This window comes from Poromitra crassiceps (assembly GCF_964638095.1).
Source record: "Poromitra crassiceps genome assembly, chromosome: 3".
NCBI lineage: Eukaryota > Metazoa > Chordata > Actinopteri > Beryciformes > Melamphaidae > Poromitra > Poromitra crassiceps.
The window spans coordinates 31,023,260-31,042,657 of record NC_139625.1 but is presented as its reverse complement, the minus strand read 5'-3'; the positions used below and the strand labels follow the sequence as shown (position 1 = coordinate 31,042,657).

Here is a 19,398-nt window from a genome sequence, read left to right as displayed (position 1 = left end):
TGTACAGACGAAATACAGAAACAAATCCACTCACACATGCTGCCAATTTACTGCACTAATGCAAGCAAGAGTTTTAAATACCGTAATTAAAAGTCAATACTGGAGTTTGCTTGTTAATTAAAGGGAAGCACCAGTGTTTCTGCACCTCACCCGTTGGATAGTAAGGTTCTTTCTATCTACCCCATATTTTGACTAGAAACAGACTTGTCTAATATCCCCCCAGTATGATGTTCTCTTGGGTGACACCTACCACATTTTACCCTAATAATGTAAAATGACCATCGTGGAATGTCTTGTACTGTCTGTGTTTATAATCTGGTCTTTTTTATAGTGTGCTAAACCTGCTGTAGGAGGTGATGTTTGGGGGGGGGGGGGGTTTGCGCAATCATGGACTGATTGAGGTGATTGCCTCCAGCCGTGGGACTATGCATGAGACTTTGGGTCTGGGTTAAATGGCAGAGCCTGCCATCCTCTCATTGGGGGGGGGTTGTGCGTTCGCAGCCGGTTAGGGGGCTGGCGACGAAGACAGCGAGATGGGGAGGTTTCCCGAGTCCATAGGAAGGGAGGCTGGTTGCCTCCTTTAGCCAGACAGGTATGGGGATTTTATAGCAGGGTGTGCCGCACCTCTCTCCAGCCAATTGTGTCCAGCGTTTGGCCCGCCGCCGTGCGCTGCCAGCACCGCCGACCAAAAGCCAGTGCTTCCCCGGTGTGTCAGACGGTGCCATAAGCTCAGACCCCGGGGGAGGGTCTCGGCAGCTGGCCGAGTTCAGTTTTAACCCTTATTTCATCTATGTTAAATGTTGCATGTGCGTCATTCCTTCCCTACCCCTGTTGTCGTGCGTAAAAGGAGAGGAAGAGCTGGGAGGTTTTATTGTGGGAGGCCAACTTACCTGAGGGTGGGAGTCACCCCTCTGTCCCAGTTTGATGTGTGTAACCCGGGCGTTTTGGGATAGCCCCTCTTAGTGTGGAAACTTAAGTTGCTGGGTACTGTATTTATTGCCTGCTCTGTGTGCCATCTTTTGATGTGTGCCGTGCTGTGCGTAATCCTATTACTGTTTGATATATCAGTGTTTGTAGTGGTTTGCCTCATCTGTTTGTAGTGGTTTGCCCTAAGACAGGGGGCTAGACACTCCCTCAGTGACAGAACTCACCTGTGATGATTTTTCCATATTCCTGTGTAGTGTGTTGCTTGTTCTCTGACAGAGCCCTTTCCAGGCTGGTTCATTACAATATATCTATTTTGTGTATGGTGTTGTGTTATGGACCCCCCTGAGCTGTGTTGTGAAATAAAGTTCGAATTGAATTGGTTAGTTAGTCGATTGACTGATTTTTATTTTGTATAATCAATTAATCGTTTCGACTCATTTTTAGTCTCGTTCCAGCTTTTTAAATGTGAATATTTTCTGGTTTCTTTAGTCTTCTATGACACTAAACTGTTTATCTTTGGGTTGTAGACCGTTGGTCAGGACAAATAAAGAAATTTGAGGATGTCATCTTGGGCTTTGGGGAAAAAGTGATTTTTCAGTATTTAGTGACATTTTATAGACAAAAGGACTAATCGATTAGTCAAGAAAATAATCAACAGATTAATCGATAAGGAAAATAATCATTATTTGCAGCCCTAATAGGTATAGGGTGAGTTGCATTGCTGTGATTTGTGTGCCATTGATGTATGTCAAATTAGGGAATCGATCTTTAGCCTCAGCCTTAAGTGCTCATGACTCAATTGTTTGACTAATTATGAATATAGATCACCATGTTAAGTATTGACAGCTTGAGTCAATACTTCAAAGTCCAGACTATCAATGGCGTTTTAAATGGATTTCAGATGTATGTATGGACTGTGCTGCAGTCAGTGGAAACCGCGAGGTACAATAGCCACATTCCAGTTCTAAAACACTGACCAACAAACTGTCAGTCAAACAAATCAGTTAGATAATCATCGCCAAGTGTAGCTTAATTAGCACTACTCTAAAGCAGTGCTGACCAATTTGGGACTCCTTTTGTTTTGGCCCGCCACGGATTTGGGGATTTTTTTTTTTATTAACGTTAATTTTGTGCAGCTGGTATTCTCTCTCCCCGACTCTATCACACGGGTGTGAGGCATTGCTGTCTGAGGATTGATCGCTCCTGATTGGTTGGCTGAATCACCTGGTTGGGGGGTGAGGTCTGATATTTGATCCCTCCCCAGTCACTGGCTTTACACCAGCTCAGCAAGATGGATAGATCATCATCACGGCAGTGGCACACTGACAAAAGAAAGTTTAGGACGGAGTGGCAAAACGAGTATTTTTTTACCAAAGTAAATTCAACAGCAGTTTGTCTCATTTGCAGACAGAGAGTGGCTGTTTTGAAAGAGTGCAATATACGTCGCCACTACGAAATGAAACATGCCCTCGCTTTTTCAAAGTATAGCCGGGACCGAAAGGAGAAGGCAAGTCGTGACTTGCAGGCTAAACTTAACTCTCAGCAACGTGCTTTATTGCAGCCGACCTCAGTGCAGGAGAATGCAACTCGGGCAAGTTATCAGATATCTGCACTGATTGCAAAGGGTGGACGAGCTTTGCAAGGGATACAAACCAGTCACCTTACAGTAGTTTTTTTTAAAGACAAGAAATAGGGCTCTTATCCACCTTATTTTTGAATGCCCCACTGTAAAAAATAATTGTGCGTACAAGGTCCGGTTTAACGTGACTATTGCTGCAGCTTGCCATTTCCTAATGTATTCTACTTGATTTGAAAAGATGGCCACCTACACTCAGTCTCTTGTACCCTGGCTGAATTGAACATAACTTGGTCAATAAGTATGTAACATACAAAATAAAACAACCCGTAATATCTTAATTTTATGTAGAATGCAGAGGACATGTAACTGTTTAGGTAAACTTGCATTCCAGGAATATTGTGCTCTTAAGATGACGTTAGTGGCTCGAGTCTGTTTCGTCCTGAAACCCACACGCTTTGCGGTGGTGGTTTTAGCGTAACCTATGTGCGATTCGAGGCGTAAAGTATATGCGTTTTAGCGTAACTTATGTGGGATTCGAGGCGTAACCTATGTGGGGTTTGGCGTAACCTATGTGCGATTCGAAATAACGTATCCGAGATAGAAAACGTTATGAATATAGCCACGTTATAAACAACAAACTAACGCCGGTGATCCGTATGGAAACAGTGTTACTCAAAATGGTTAATATTGGCCACAGCAGGCGATTACCCATGAATGCACTGCGCTCTTAAAGGGATATTTATCGACGAGATTTTTGCCAAGCTGGACCTGATTAGTGATTTGCTCCGTTCGCCCAGACGGGTGTCAAGCTGTCAGCAACAAGGCTGGGAGGATCACACCGGAAGAAGCACCCATCAGCAGATCAGGCAAAAATGGCCGCCAAAAATAAGGTGGATAAGAGTGGTTGTGTCTGCCCTATTGTGTGTGTGTGTGTTTGTGTGTCACATTTTAACTCCTGAGATTGCATCCCTGCAAATTGTCATAGCAAATTGTTTACAAAAGATGGACAATAAAGCTGATTTTCAAAGTACCTTGAGGATTTTTCAAGTTGTGAATTAAGTCAAATTTCTCTCTTGATTACAAAGGTGGAAAATACAACTGTTTTTAACTGGGTGTTTGCTGATTAAATGTTTAAGCTCCCCACAAATGCAGATGTTTTTTTAAATATATATAACCAATTATTATTGCAAATTATTACAATTACCAAACAGATAAAAAGTAGATTATTATATTGAAATGTTATTTTAGAATTAGAATGTTAATTTTCTATAAAACACAATACATTTTAATGTAATTCCACAACGTTTATTTTTGGCCCTCGGCCCTCCACCCAGATTGAGTTTTGGCCCTTCATGGGAAAGAATTTGGGCACCCCTGCTCTAAAACATCGTATCAGAAACTGTAACAATGTATCAGTCAGATCTGTGTAAGATTTACCGTTTCGTAGCACACTGCTCCAGCAAAGTGCCTCACTATAAAGCCCTCGTCATCCCGGACATTCCTGTGAACGGCCAATTTAGACTTCCTGGGAACCTGAGAGGAAGAAAGCAAATCCTACTTCCTGCCAGTACCAAAACACATACAGTATACAGTATTGTTTTCACAGGGTTGCAGGGTTATATTATTTCATAAAGCCAGTGTTTAAAATCTTTAAAACAGATGTTTGAAACAAGAAGGATAAAGATGTTTTGAAATCTAAAAAAAAGAAAAAGATAAAGAGGTCTACAACATTTTTGTAACTCATTTGTATGCCTGAGTGGAACATACAATAATAGTAACAATAGCAAATAATAGTAATAATCGGGGGGAGGCGCAGCTGTCTACATGTTCTCTGAAGGGAGGCTCACTCTCCAACACTTTGAAAACCCCTGACCCCTTAGGGTTTTTCAAAGTGTGGAAGATGAATTGAATACATTTGAGCTCAAAGCATATTTTAATAATGCATATTTGATTAATACTTTTCCCTGCATCAAATGTGATTACAATAACATGTGGTTGCAGCTAGCCCGGCTCTAATCTTGGGCTTGAATTGCTGTCAAGGCTGCATTTCCAAAAGTATTTCATGCTTGCAGAGAAACTTGCAGGGAGAGGAACAATAGCTACAAAGCCAGAGAGAGAGGGGGCGGGACTGTGGCCGTAGGATATCAACAAAACTGCTGAGAGAGAGAGAGAGAGAGAGAGAGAGATGAGAGAGAGAGAGAGAGAGAGAGAGAGAGAGAGAGAGAGAGAGAGAGAGAGAGAGAGAGAGAGAGAGAGAGAGAGAGAGAGAGAGAGAGAGAGAGAGAGAGAGAGACTCTCTGACCGTTAGTCTGAAGTGGTCTTTGTGCTTGCTGTGAACAGCCAGGCGAAGTGCTGGTCGCTGGCCTGAGGTAGACGGTTCTCTTCATCTAAGATGTCCAGGATGCCCACCAGCTTTGATTCCACTAGGTCTAGAAACAACAATTATTTCCAAATGAAGCAGTTGTGTTTAGGCTACGGTATTACGATCAGTTCTTAAGTCTAGCTATACAACGCACAGCAAAGTACAAGTATGAATAATGTTGCAATATTGGAATGACTGCATTATGATTCTTGCATTATGGGTATTCTAAGATGCAACAGGTTGGTTTATACAACCTCAAATACTACTATACCTCAACTATACAATCAAATCTGACAAGATTTCTTATCTTCTATTGTTTACAAATTCTAGGAAAACGACAAAACAGATTCATCCCCATTGACAAGTATTCAAGAATAGCAAGGTGTGAAGTACAAAGGCGATAATGTTACAAGAGGTTAGGAAATCAGAAAACATTAAATTTTGGAATATTATTATGTACATTTCCACTGCGGGCTGTTTGTTTCTGGATGTGAATATTCAAGGCAAAACACGTGTTCATCAGGATGCTCTTTTAGCCATATTTTTTGAATTATTCATATAAAGTAACACGCTGTTTGGAATATAATCTAATAGGCAATGACCTCAGAAAACATTTGCATGAACAAGCACCTGTGCATAAATCCCGAAGATTGATGAGTGAATTAATGGCCTGCCCAAACAGCCATTTGCAAGTCATAAATGTTATTCACGGGTCTCCGTTATCCTCAAGCCTGAATAATCACGGCCTCTGAAAATACAAATCAAACTGCTTCACCTTGCTACGCTTACTAGCGATGCACCGATCCACTTTTTTCACTTCCGATCCGATTCCGATACCTGAATTTGGATATCTGCCGATACCGATATTATGCCGATACCAATATTTTTCTTGAATATACAGTATAGGCAAAGATTTGGCCAATTCAAGATTTTTTTTAAAATATACCTTGCAAAAAGCAGACAAAATGAAGAAAATATAGAAGGCAAAGAAGGATACTACTGTATTATACATGGGCAAATTACGGCCAGCCCCCTGTGCAATTTTTTTTTATTTCCGATCCGATCCGATCCGTGAATTAGTGCCAATATCGGCACCCGATACCGATATTGGATCGGATCGGCCCCATCCCTAACGCTTACCACTTCATCGCATTGGTTCAAGGATTAATTCTGGGACTGAGACAACACAAACAAGGGGGCATAATTTCTCCTTCTGGCAGGACAAAAGGGGTCATAAAACCTAGAAATGCTCATTAGTTGCTCCCTTCAGAAACACGGATATGCCAGCTTCCTGGATAATGACAAGCCAGTATTTTTGTCCCCCTGACTGACAGGTGGATTTTCGCTCCTCCGTGACGTAGCCAGTGCTTAATTTGTGCCGGATCCTGCTGGTTCTTAGGGTTTGCGTTACAACGTTTGCAAAAGTAATTAGCTGCCAAAATGTGATTAGCTGTCACAAAGTGATTAGCTGTTAAAAAGTGATTAGCTGTCAAAAAGTGATTGCTGTCGGCGGCGCAGCGATTTTGCAATTATCCTCATTACTCTCCATTATTTGACCTGCTCTCTGCCCTAGATTATAACCAATCCAGTCTTCTTTACCAGTTTAAATATCTGCAATCTGATGCCAATCACTTTTTAGCAGCCAATCACTTTCTGGCACAACGCCGGGACTTCATCATTTACAAATTAAGCACTGTGTGTATAGCCCTGAGCAGAAGGAATGGCCCAAATGAATGCCATGGGGGTGAACTGATGTTATACTTCAGCCGTTCTCAGCACATTTGCGGGGAAGAAGACTCGACAGATGACCGTATCTCTGTCACTCTACTTTGCATTCTACAGTGCAAGTCCTCCAATGCAACACTTTGGCTTAACCAGGTCCCTGAATGTCACTCTGTGGCCTTTTTGTCACCTCAGAATTTCACAAGAGGTTTAGATGTAGACACACATGGGTGTGCTCGTACACCTCCACCCTTCTGTTTTGGTCCCATGAGAAACTAATTCAAGTCAGCCATCTTGTCAGCTCCAGAGGCGGATCTGTATGCAAAATGTAATGACTAGAGATTTGAATTCAATTACATCTCCCGTTTTCAGAAGAAAACTCTGATGAGTCTCTGATGAGCGGTGAAATTAAAAGCATGGGTCTCCATCCACGGCGTTAGGTTTTGAGGGCCGACAGGCCTGCAACATGCTATGAGACACAGTGACAGAGTGACACTTACCTATACAGTCCCTGGTTGGTCAACATAACGCACCTCGTTCACTCCCAGCCCCTCCTTTTGATACAGCTCTTGCTCCTGCACAGACATAGCCACAAGTTAACAATAAAAGAACAGAGCATGTTCCCTTATTTCTATTTCAAAAAAAGTATTTGATGTAAAAATGTGTTTTGATTTCGCTGAGTGGCTTCAAGACATTGTTATAATAAAAAGATCTATCTATCTGTTCTACTTCAAACACTTTGATTCAGACATGATTCAGACACTGAGAAAGTGGCTGAAAGGAGAGCTGCGGACGGTGGTTTAATTGGAGACATTGGAAACGAATAACGCAAGAAAACACAGGAGAGAAGCAAGCCTCATCATATCCCTTGAGAAATGATCATTCTAATGAGAGAGAGAGAGAGAAAGAATGTGAGTGAGAAAGAGAGAGAGGAAGAAAGCTAGAGAAGAAGTGTGGAAAACAGCTCCGAGTGCCAGACGGCTAGTGGAGTCGGTGGGTTGAGCTCTTGAGTGACATCCCTCAAGGCAGGTTTCCAAGGAAGCTCAAGAAATCTAGCATGCCAAATCACCTTAACCCGCATGCTTCTCACCCACCTCTTTCAGAATACGCTCGTTAATAACCTTAACCCGCATGCTTCTCACCCACCTCTTTCAGAATACGCTCGTTAACCCGCATGCTTCTCACCCACCTCTTTCAGAATACACTCGTTAATAACCTTAACCCACATGCTTCTCACCCACCTCTTTCAGAATACGCTCGTTAATAACCTTAACCCGCATGCTTCTCACCCACCTCTTTCAGAATACACTCGTTAATAACCTTAACCCGCATGCTTCTCACCCACCTCTTTCAGAATATGCTCGTTAATAACCTTAACCCGCATGCTTCTCACCCACCTCTTTCAGAATATGCTCGTTAATAACCTTAACCCGCATGCTTCTCACCCACCTCTTTCAGAATACGCTCGTTAATAACCTTAACCCACATGCTTCTCACCCACCTCTTTCAGAATACGCTCGTTAATAACCTTAACCCGCATGCTTCTCACCCACCTCTTTCAGAATACACTCGTTAATAACCTTAACCCGCATGCTTCTCACCCACCTCTTTCAGAATACACTCGTTAATAACCTTAACCCACATGCTTCTCACCCACCTCTTTCAGAATACGCTCGTTAATAACCTTAACCCGCATGCTTCTCACCCACCTCTTTCAGAATACGCTCGTTAATAACCTTAACCCGCATGCTTCTCACCCACCTCTTTCAGAATACGCTCGTTAATAACCTTAACCCGCATGCTTCTCACCCACCTCTTTCAGAATACACTCGTTAATAACCTTAACCCACATGCTTCTCACCCACCTCTTTCAGAATATGCTCGTTAATAACCTTAACCCGCATGCTTCTCACCCACCTCTTTCAGAATACACTCGTTAATAACCTTAACCCGCATGCTTCTCACCCACCTCTTTCAGAATACGCTCGTTAATAACCTTAACCCGCATGCTTCTCACCCACCTCTTTCAGAATACACTCGTTAATAACCTTAACCTGCATGCTTCTCACCCACCTCTTTCAGAATACGCTCGTTAATAACCTTAACCCGCATGCTTCTCACCCACCTCTTTCAGAATACACTCGTTAATAACCTTAACCCGCATGCTTCTCACCCACCTCTTTCAGAATATGCTCGTTAATAACCTTAACCCGCATGCTTCTCACCCACCTCTTTCAGAATATGCTCGTTAATAACCTTAACCCGCATGCTTCTCACCCACCTCTTTCAGAATACGCTCGTTAATAACCTTAACCCACATGCTTCTCACCCACCTCTTTCAGAATACGCTCGTTAATAACCTTAACCCGCATGCTTCTCACCCACCTCTTTCAGAATACACTCGTTAATAACCTTAACCCGCATGCTTCTCACCCACCTCTTTCAGAATACGCTCGTTAATAACCTTAACCCGCATGCTTCTCACCCACCTCTTTCAGAATACGCTCGTTAATAACCTTAACCCGCATGCTTCTCACCCACCTCTTTCAGAATACGCTCGTTAATAACCTTAACCCGCATGCTTCTCACCCACCTCTTTCAGAATACGCTCGTTAATAACCTTAACCCGCATGCTTCTCACCCACCTCTTTCAGAATATGCTCGTTAATAACCTTAACCCGCATGCTTCTCACCCACCTCTTTCAGAATACACTCGTTAATAACCTTAACCCGCATGCTTCTCACCCACCTCTTTCAGAATATGCTTGTTAACCCGCATGCTTCTCACCCACCTCTTTCAGAATACACTCGTTAATAACCTTAACCCGCATGTTTCTCACCCACCTCTTTCAGAATACGCTCGTTAACCCGCATGCTTGTCACCCACCTCTTTCAGAATACGCTCGTTGAAGAACTGCTGCAGTTTCTCATTGCAGTAATTGATACAGAACTGCTCAAAGCTGTTATGTTCAAAATATTCTGAGATGAGGGAAAAACAGAAGAGGGGGGAAAACATAAATTATAATTCATTTCCAGAATCAAACATTCTGAAAGTCAAAGGATATTCTCAAGCGAGGGCCCTTGTGATGAAGCGTGTGGGATGATGCGTTAGAGTACTTACACTGACTTCATTCAGCACAGTACAGACACAGAAAGTGCCACTTTCTACTCACTATACTTATGCACAATGTTCAACAATGAACAACACCAACACTGGATTCTGAACAACCCAATCAAAAATAAATATACATTGCAGCAAAATGCTGGCAAGATACAGGGGCTGGTTGCACAAAGCACCTTAAGTTAAGATTTTCCTTAGAGTCCGAGTTAAGGTGTCCATAAAATAGAATCGGCTGCACTTAACACCCTTACATCTTGTGCTTACGTTTTCCTTAAAATGTGTAACATTAAGGAGAAGATTTAAGGGTGTTTTGTGCAACCAATTTTATTTTATGGACACCTTAACTCGGACTCTAAAGAAAATCTTAACTTAAGGTGCTTTGTGCAACCGGCCCCAGAACCTCAAACTTTCAATTTAAGACATATTACACTAAGAGTCAAAAGTTTGGACACACCTGATCGAATGTACATTTTGATACAAAGGCTTCTGTTAAATGCTTGAAATTTGTTTTTTTAGACAAATATAAATAGTGAAGTTGATGGATTTCTTTCCAGGGTTTGTTAAAGAATCTAAAATATTAGATCATTTGGATTTGTTTAAGACTGTTTGGTCACTGCATAACGGTACGTTTGTGTTATTTAATAGATTTCTAAAATGTAAAATGTTGTTGGAGAATGTTTGATTGGTGTGCCAGTGGGCAATCACAGACAAACAAGGATTGAACATGTTGAATCTCACCAAACATCTCCAAACAAGGACAGACAGCACATGGCACACTAAAGAAACATCTGTGTTTGTCCTTGTTTGTTGGAGAATGTTTGATTGGTGTGCCATGGGCTTTAGAAGCACAGCTGTGCAGCTTCTCATTCCACTGAACTCTGCTATACTGAGACTACATTTTATTACCAAAACCGGCGATGTCCAGCACCCCGATGAAGTTGGACGAAGTGTCAAAGGGGAAGCACTGGTTGACTCGTTTGACCACATGATCGAAGAGGCGGCTGTACACCGCCTTGGCCAGGGCATCGCGGGCGCTGTTTGCTTGTTCCACCTTCAGAGGCACCCTGGGGAGACACACAAAGTGGGGCAGAGAGAGTCAATAGGAAACTGGGACAAGCTAACTCTCACTAAACCTCTCTCTTTTTAACCCAACTTTTAGATGGCAGCAAAAGTTCAACTGTAGGTCAGTTTTTGCTGCATAGTAGCTATCCATTGGTCTCCTTCTTCTGATCTCTCAACACTCAAGCTAAAGCTACTTTGAAATTAGGCTTTCTGAGACAAATATAATGTATTAAAACTAAATATGAAACCTGAACCCAGCTTGACTCCCTAATGGCACTTGCATTTTAAATTATTTAAATTATTTAGAGGGGTTGACTGTATGGCCAAAGTGCAGTTCCATAGGGCACTGGAGTTCAACTCAGCTGGTGCAGTGAAGACCGTGAATTTAAAATTCAAAGGGTCCATTTTGTGCTATGGCAAATCTTGATAGTCTCTTTTCTTTTGATATTCCATCCAGCCATTCTCCTTCCCCATAATGAAAGAAGAAAACCCCTCTACCATAACAAACAGGAATGGTCCATTGTCACTGAATCTCAAGAGGACGGCTTTCCTTTTTCTCCATTTCAGAGAGTCACAAGTTAAACGCAGTGGGCCTGAGAATCCACAAGAGGCATTCACTATTCATCCCCCTGCCAGTGATTTTTACCTATTGCGACATCTCACCACCACCACCACCACCACCACCATCCCCCGGGTTACCCTCGTCCTCCCCAGGGTTGGGTGGATCTGCTTGGGGCTTAATGACACAGCGCAGCCCCCTATACCCTCTTTACTCCACCTGCTCCCCAGGCACCGGTGCATACTGTACTGCAGCCCTGTTCGCCAGTCTCCTCAGATACAGTCTGCATTATTTATGTGGAGAAAACACTTCCAGGCCAAGCCGGCATCTGGCCCTTTTGAAATATTCATCTGCCAAACCTGGCCCTATCACTCAAACACCACATCACCATCATAGTGCATGGGATCATAGTGCACGGGAACTGCGCCAATGCTGCACCATATATACTACTTGATCTGCAGGAAATCACCGCCCAGTAATTTAACAGTACATTTTACCTAAGTAGATCCATAAATTACTCAAAATACTCCACTTCATATTATATTACTGTGTCGATATTACACCAGAGTGCAGTGGATTGTTAATCCATAAGTGAATGGACAGTGGTGTTTGAGTCCCAGGGCATCATGCTCAAGTGAAATAAGCTGATCAATCATAAACTGTACTCTACTCATACTAAATCCATCATGCAACAGACTTAATTCAACCTCAGGCTTCAATCTAGATGAAGATGCCTTAGCTCATTGCAAGATGGCCTCTGATAATGACAGTGCCAACTGCCTAGTCAGTGGCAGTATTGATTCAACACTATCTCCATCTACAGTAAACATGATTAGCTATCTTCAGATCTATCATAAACTCTGACGGTTGGCTTGACAAGGTTTTTTGGCAACAACCAATGACAGCGGCTTCTGAGGGTTTCCATCTCCACTGACTTACTGTTTCAAAAGAAGTTGCAAAGAGTCAGAGTGAGTAACTGATGACAGACCCGTGAGGTTGAGTGTGGCTGGCCTTACTTGATAACTGTTCCTTTGGCGCCCCCTGCTGTAGTGAGCATGACTCTGGTGGTGAGGCTGACCCGCAGGTCGTCCTGGTCCAGACCCAGCAGATCAGCGCAGTACTCCAGAGTCTGGCCGGACTGATTCTTCAGGATACAGCCACCTGAAACACACACATACTCAAGCCTTAAAAATCATATTACGCCATGGACACTTATGGTAAATCAAGACAAAACACAATAAATTTTAGACCCACATCATGGGAGAGGAGTTATTTTTTATTACATTTTTATCATATACGTGTCACTATAAATATCTGGGCTTGACCCTGGACAAGCATATGACCTTTAAGGAGGGAGTCAATGTCCTAGCTCTATCAGCGGGCAGAGCACTGGGTTCTAATCTGTACTGAACAAAGTTAAACACTGTGGTAATCTGGGTTTTCATACTTACTCACAACTGTATAACTCATGTCTGTCCTGTGTCAGATTATGCGTCTGGTGTTTGGGGTTTCCGTGAACACCCAAGCTGTAACACTGTGCATCACAGAGCCATCCGTTAGTTTCTAGGAGTTCATAAACTCAATCCAGTTCTGGCCATCAGTGGTGATAATGGGATGGGAATCCCCTAGCATCAGACACAAAGGTCAAATGCTTCGACTTTGGAATAGATTGGTGAGAATGCCTGAATATTTACTGTAATTGGGACATCGCCCAGATGAATTGAAATCCCTATTTTATTCGAACGATTTGTCATTCATTTTTCATAACGGGTTGTTTTGTGCCATCCGAGAGACTGAGTAATATGTTTACTTTGTGTAAAGATAAATGGTCTGTCGACTTCTGGTATAAACCAAAACTAAGAACCTATCGTCTCATAAAAGACAGTTACTGTGCAGAGCAGAACCCTATGTGAAGTTTGATTTGAACAGACGAAAAAGATCTCTGTGTGCTCAGTTACGCTCTAGAACTCTTCCCTTAGCACGAGAGATTGGTAGATTTAGTGCTGCCTACCCCTGAAGAAGATCGACTCTGTTTACTACTGTATGCGAATTATGTGAAATTGAAAATGAGATTAATTTCTTGTTCTATTTTACTGCTTATGATGACGCAAGGGATGTACTCTTTAGCAAAATGTCCTCTATTTATAATGACTTTTTTGAGTTGGACGATTATGAGAAACTTGAGTTGTGTTTTAAAAAGAGGAACCTTCTTCACAGCAAATTTTATTTGTCAGGCATGGGAGCAAAAACAGAACTTGTGTAGTGATCGGTATTTTAAATGTACCATTGTAACAATGTTTTATTGTTGTATTTTATGTGTCTCAGTAAACCCATGAGGGTTGGGCACTATGGAGTGCATGACACCTAAATTAATCAATCACTCAATAAGATAATCCAAATAATGTCTTGGATGAGACTAGAACAAAAAGACATTCAAGTGAAGTCAGGAGTGGTAGCGAAATTGTTGTCCTTCAATTAAGATGCATGAGATATCCTTGAATTTCTGTATTTATGTCAGTCATACTTCTACATTACTGGTATTCTGGCAAAAGGCTATGAAAGAAATTTATTATTACATAAACATTGCATATCATCTCCAAAACGGCAATGTGCTTGCAATGATCTGTAAAAGAAAATAAAAAATAAATCAACCACCACTGCCATTTGAGCCAAACAAGTTCAACACGTTTAGATCTATACTGTACCTCTTTTAGATGCATTTCAGTATTCATTAATTGTTCTCTGAGTATATTGCATATCAACTTGGCTGGTATTTGTCTTGAAGGGAAACCAGGCTAGATTTACAGACACAGTCAGGGGAGTGAGGGGGAAGACCTCCTAGCTACGACAGTGAATCAAAGATATCAGCAGTCTGGCACAGAGCTGCCACTGACAGGCCCTAATAAGTCCCACTGAGCCAGCGTGGATCTCTGTATGAATGGGAGTTCCAGCAAATGTCTGTTTAGTCTAGTGAGAGAGGGAGAGAGCTGAAAACTGCCCTCAAATCATATATTGAGAGGAGAGAGAGAGAGCGAGAGAGAGAGAGAGAGAGAGAGAGATGTCATCATTCTGAATGGTTGCCAGATTAAGGTATTTTTTTATCACAAGACAAGACAAAATTGTGCGATATCAAAGGATCTATTCTCTGAGATTCTGTACTGAACGGCACATCTGATGAATTCTATGTGTTCAAGTATTTATGCAAAAACTAATTGACGCCACTATCTCACACGCTAATATTGGCAGTCTGGAGGTGCTACTATGAAACTAGCAATATTATAGTCTTGGATCCACTATTACTACTACTAATCCATGACTACTTCATATAACTAAATGCCCATTTTGCTACCCACAACCTACTGTAAATCCAGTTGATGAAATCTTTGACATTCTGTTTTACATGCTGAAAAACTGGGTAGTTAGCATGAGCGGCAAGAGCCATCAGGACTGAACAAAGAAAAGAGTGCCACCTACAGAAACTCAAACTTCATCAACAGAAAATGCAAGGAAATATGACACAGTACTGGCAACACGGTTGGATTTCAAAGCGATGTCTGGGAAGTGCAACGAAAAGATGTCACCAATACCCCCAAAATTGGAATCTCACAAATGACCACTTTAAGTCCTGCAATTTGTACAGGCGGCAAGCTCGGGCTCAGCCAGATGAAGCCTATGCGGAAGTGATAAAAGCTGTAGTCCCTCGAATAGCCACTTCAGGTTGGCTCCAAAAGGGAGTCATTCACCCCCATGTTAAAATACCCAACTTTACAACCAGATTAAACATGTTTACAGCCTGGTTCAGATTTTTTCCTCGTTTTCTCCCCAATTGTACTTGGCCAATTCCCCTATTGTCCCTGTCTGTCAATCTAGGGAGAGTTGTACATGCACATGCTTTCTCTGATACATGTGCAGTGGCCAGCTGCTTCTTTTCACCTGACAGCGAGGCGTTTCACCGGGAAGACGTAGTCCAGTTCCCATTGCCCCCAGCTAGTGCAGTGACCATAATCCGGCTTCCCAACCGCAGACACGGCCAATTGTGCCTGTATGGACGCCTGACCAAGCCGGAGGTAACACAGGGTCTCGAACCTGCGGCCCTCGCGTTGGTAGGCAGGGAATCCACCGCTGGGCATGTAACTTGTACAGTGCATGCATGCATGTGAAACTGTCCCACCTGAAGAGCCCTCTGTTTCCTCAAAGTCGATGTTGCCCAGGTGAAGAACTCCAGCCACCACCCTGAACAGGTCCAGCTTCTCAGTGTCATCCAGACCGATCTTCTTCATGGCTCCACACATCCTGTTGAAGTCACCCTGGTCATCAAGGAGAGGGTCCTTCAGAGCACCCAACTTTTGATGCTGGGAAACACACAGGTGAGTGAGAAACTAACACAAAGAAACAGGCGATCAACGTGAATTCAATCCAGATCATGATTCACTCAAAGAAGATGCAATTCATGAAATTAAAATATCTCAATAGAGCCTGTTACATGGCAAAATCTATAGTTAAGCAGTTTCTTTGAATTGCCCTTAAATATTGAGTAAATATGATTGTAAATTGAATTGGAGGAGACACCAATAGCCCACACTAAACTAGACATGCTATTTGTTAGTGATTTACTAACCAAACCACAATTCACTTGTAATGTGGTAAAAGAGAGCCACCACCACCACTCACAGCACACAGCCAGCACACCATCCTACTGTATGAACCTGCTCTGCTACAATAGCCTTTTCTCCAAATGTATTGACACATTTTTATTAAAAAAAACAAAAAGGTCAAGATCTTACAATTTAGATTGCACTTTGCCCGTTGCGTTCTGACAAATCTATCTTGACAAATAGAATTTTACATGTATTATTGAATAGTGACTGGCTTCACCACACAGTGATATTGTATTAGGGCTGCACAAGTATAGCTAAATGATATCCCTGATCATTAAAGTCTTGATGATTTAACTGATTTATTTTTTAAATATCAACATCTTGACAATTTTCCAGTTAGGGATGTAACGATAACCGGTTTTAATGATAAACGTGATCAAATTCCTTATGATAGCCGTACCGTTTCATATTTTCATTATCATTAAAACCGTGGTACCGTGATTACCGTGGTACCGTGATTACAGTGCTTTGAAAAACATGGTAATAAATACTGTCCATCATCAACCAAAGTTGGCAACAGTCTCCCAGATGCAAACACGCAGCCATGGAGAAATGATTTCAGTGAGTGTATCAATCCTTTTTGGGTCTGAGTTTTCAATATAAAACATTGTAAAATGATTTCAAGGAGTCTCTCAGTACTTTTTGAACATTTTCAGCAATTTTTTACGAATACCATGATAATCATGATAATCGTGATGTGAAATGTTCATACCGTTACATCTCTATTTCCAGTACAATGGGCATTCTAAACTACCGGTAAATTAAATATTTCAACATAGCCCACACTAAAATCACAACATACAATAATGGTGCAGCCCTACAATGTATGGCTGAATAACCAGAATAACCAAACACCCTTTGTATTATATATTCTATCTAAACATCACTCACCCCGACCTGGCAGCCCCATGCAGACAAAGAGGAAGCATGCACTCTCTTTTCCTGTTTGCACTACACACAGCAGCATGTAAAGCCTGAGAAGATCAGTGTCTACACACAGCAGCACGTAAAGCCTGAGAAAATCAGTGTCTACACACAGCAGCATGTAAAGCCTGAGAAGCTCAGTGTTGACACACAGCAGCATGTAAAGCCTGAGAAGATCAGTGTCTACACACAGCAGCATGTAAAGCCTGAGAAGATCAGATCAGTATCTACACAGTGCAGCATGTAAAGCCTGAGAACATCAGTGTCTACACACAGCAGCATGTAAAGCCTGAGAACATCAGTGTCTACACACAGCAGCATGTAAAGCCTGAGAACATCAGTGTCTACACACAGCAGCATGTAACGCCTGAGAAGATCAGATCAGTGTCTACACACAGCAGCATGTAAAGCCTGAGAACATCAGTGTCTACACACAGCAGCATGTAAAGCCTGAGAAGATCAGATCAGTGTCTACACACAGCAGCATGTAAAGCCTGAGAAGATCAGTGTCTACACACAGCAGCATGTAAAGCCTGAGAACATCAGTGTTGACACACAGCAGCATGTAAAGCCTGAGAAGATCAGATCAGTGTCTACACACAGCAGCATGTAAAGCCTGAGAACATCAGTGTCTACACACAGCAGCATGTAAAGCCTGAGAACATCAGTGTCTACACACAGCAGCATGTAAAGCCTGAGAAGATCAGATCAGTATCAACACACAGCAGCATGTAAAGCCTGAGAAAATCAGATCAGTATCTACACACAGCAGCATAAAGCCTGAGAAGCTCAGTATCAACACACAGCAGCATGTAAAGCCTGAGAAAATCAGATCAGTATCTACACACAGCAGCATAAAGCCTGAGAAGATCAGTGTCACTACACACAGCAGCATGTAAAGCCAGAGAAGATCAGATCAGTGTTGACATTGGAGAACACACAGTGTGAAGAGCAGGGAGCAGTACAGTACAGTACGTCCTGACAGAGAAAAGAACCATCACCTTATTGTCCTGTATAACACAGACATGTGGCAGGACAGAAAGACGTACAATGATTTGATCAGTATGCATTGGGACACAACATACTACACAGTTTCTTTCAACTATAAACTCACCAGTATCAGATACTAAGCATCTACTCATAGTCACCAGCAGTCACTCACAACAATTTCAGTTTGAAATTCTGGTTTAAAGATGATACCTCTCAATGTGGGAAAATGTAAATGTTATAGGTCTACCATTTGTAACTATTAATATTGATCGCCAGCACAGCTTTATAACTGGCATTGAACTTCTAAACGAATAGAAAAATATTCTATCAACTTGAAATATTGCTTTAAACTTTTAGAGCACACATGGGCAAAATGCGGCCCCAGGGTCGGACCTGGCCCCTGGACAATCTCAATCCGGCCCCCAACGTCCTCAAAGAAAAACAAAATGACCCCCAAAAACTCAATAAATCTCATCTGCTACAGCCATTGGATTTGTATCACTATTATATCAGGAGATTAACAAGAAATTACCAATCACAACGGGAGAGAGGGTTAAAAATTGGGAGACTCCCGCGAAAATCAGGATTGTTGGCAGGTATAATCTCCAATGTGTGGCCGTCATATGGCCCTCTGGGGGAAAGAATTGCCCACCCCTATTTTACAGAAGACCGTACAACAGGAAGAGTCAATGTGAGCTATAAAAAGAGAGGAATTTGGGTTATTATTGACCTTTTTTTGCTAAAATAGTTGCATTCATTGCACTGTACCAGATGAAGGCTGGGAGTAAATCCATAGAGAGAGAACCGAAAGCGGCAACACTTGTTTACCACTCTTTCACCTGATACTCTTGAAACATTTATTAGCATACAAAAATACATTTCTCTATCTTAGAAAACAAGTAGTGAAATCAACACTGATAATTAGCCCCTGAGAGAGCAACATGTCACACTTATTCTTCTAATAGTTTCATGATATTAATTACACATCTCCTGAAGGGTTTGCAGCGCAGCACAACAAACCCCTGGTTCTTCTTTGTGTCTTACATAATTCATCAAATACACAGACCTGAACTAATTTTCTTCGCATAAAATATTCTTATTGGTCAGTTACTGGGCGTAATTTCACCTATGTACACCATGTTGATGATTATGGTTTGTCTATATAATTTTCAGCCCAGTGTGTAGTAATCCAACACACTGCGCCCAAAATGCATCAAAGTATCCGTCTAAATGATTTACGCTGTATTACAATAGATCCTCTGTTTTGTTTCTTGGCATTACATTTTTGGTCATCTAAGAGGCAAAATGTAACCCCTGATTCTAAATCGCCTTTCCATGTATTTGGCACCAAATTAAAGGGGAAGTGGTGTTTTTTAATGGATTTATTATTATTACTAGTGGACCCCTGGGAGTTAGACCACCCCCCCCCCCCCACCAATGCAAACAATGCAAAGCTGCTGCTGCAGGTCTGGATGAAAAAATTATGAAGCTGTT

At 42.0% G+C, this 19,398-nt stretch overlaps 1 protein-coding gene across 1 annotated transcript in view; it reads right to left on the bottom strand.

The window, feature by feature from the left end:
* The window catches only part of myo6b (myosin VIb), a gene marked incomplete at both ends in the record, with an annotated part of 61,729 nt that overhangs the window by 30,686 nt on the left and 11,645 nt on the right, over positions 1–19,398 (bottom strand). Inside the window, 9 exon segments of the mRNA XM_083632989.1 lie at positions 3,944–4,039; positions 4,809–4,852; positions 4,855–4,935; positions 7,091–7,106; positions 7,109–7,165; positions 9,478–9,569; positions 10,618–10,775; positions 12,349–12,493; positions 15,504–15,684. Coding sequence (XP_083489115.1) covers positions 3,944–4,039; positions 4,809–4,852; positions 4,855–4,935; positions 7,091–7,106; positions 7,109–7,165; positions 9,478–9,569; positions 10,618–10,775; positions 12,349–12,493; positions 15,504–15,684 — 870 coding nt within the window.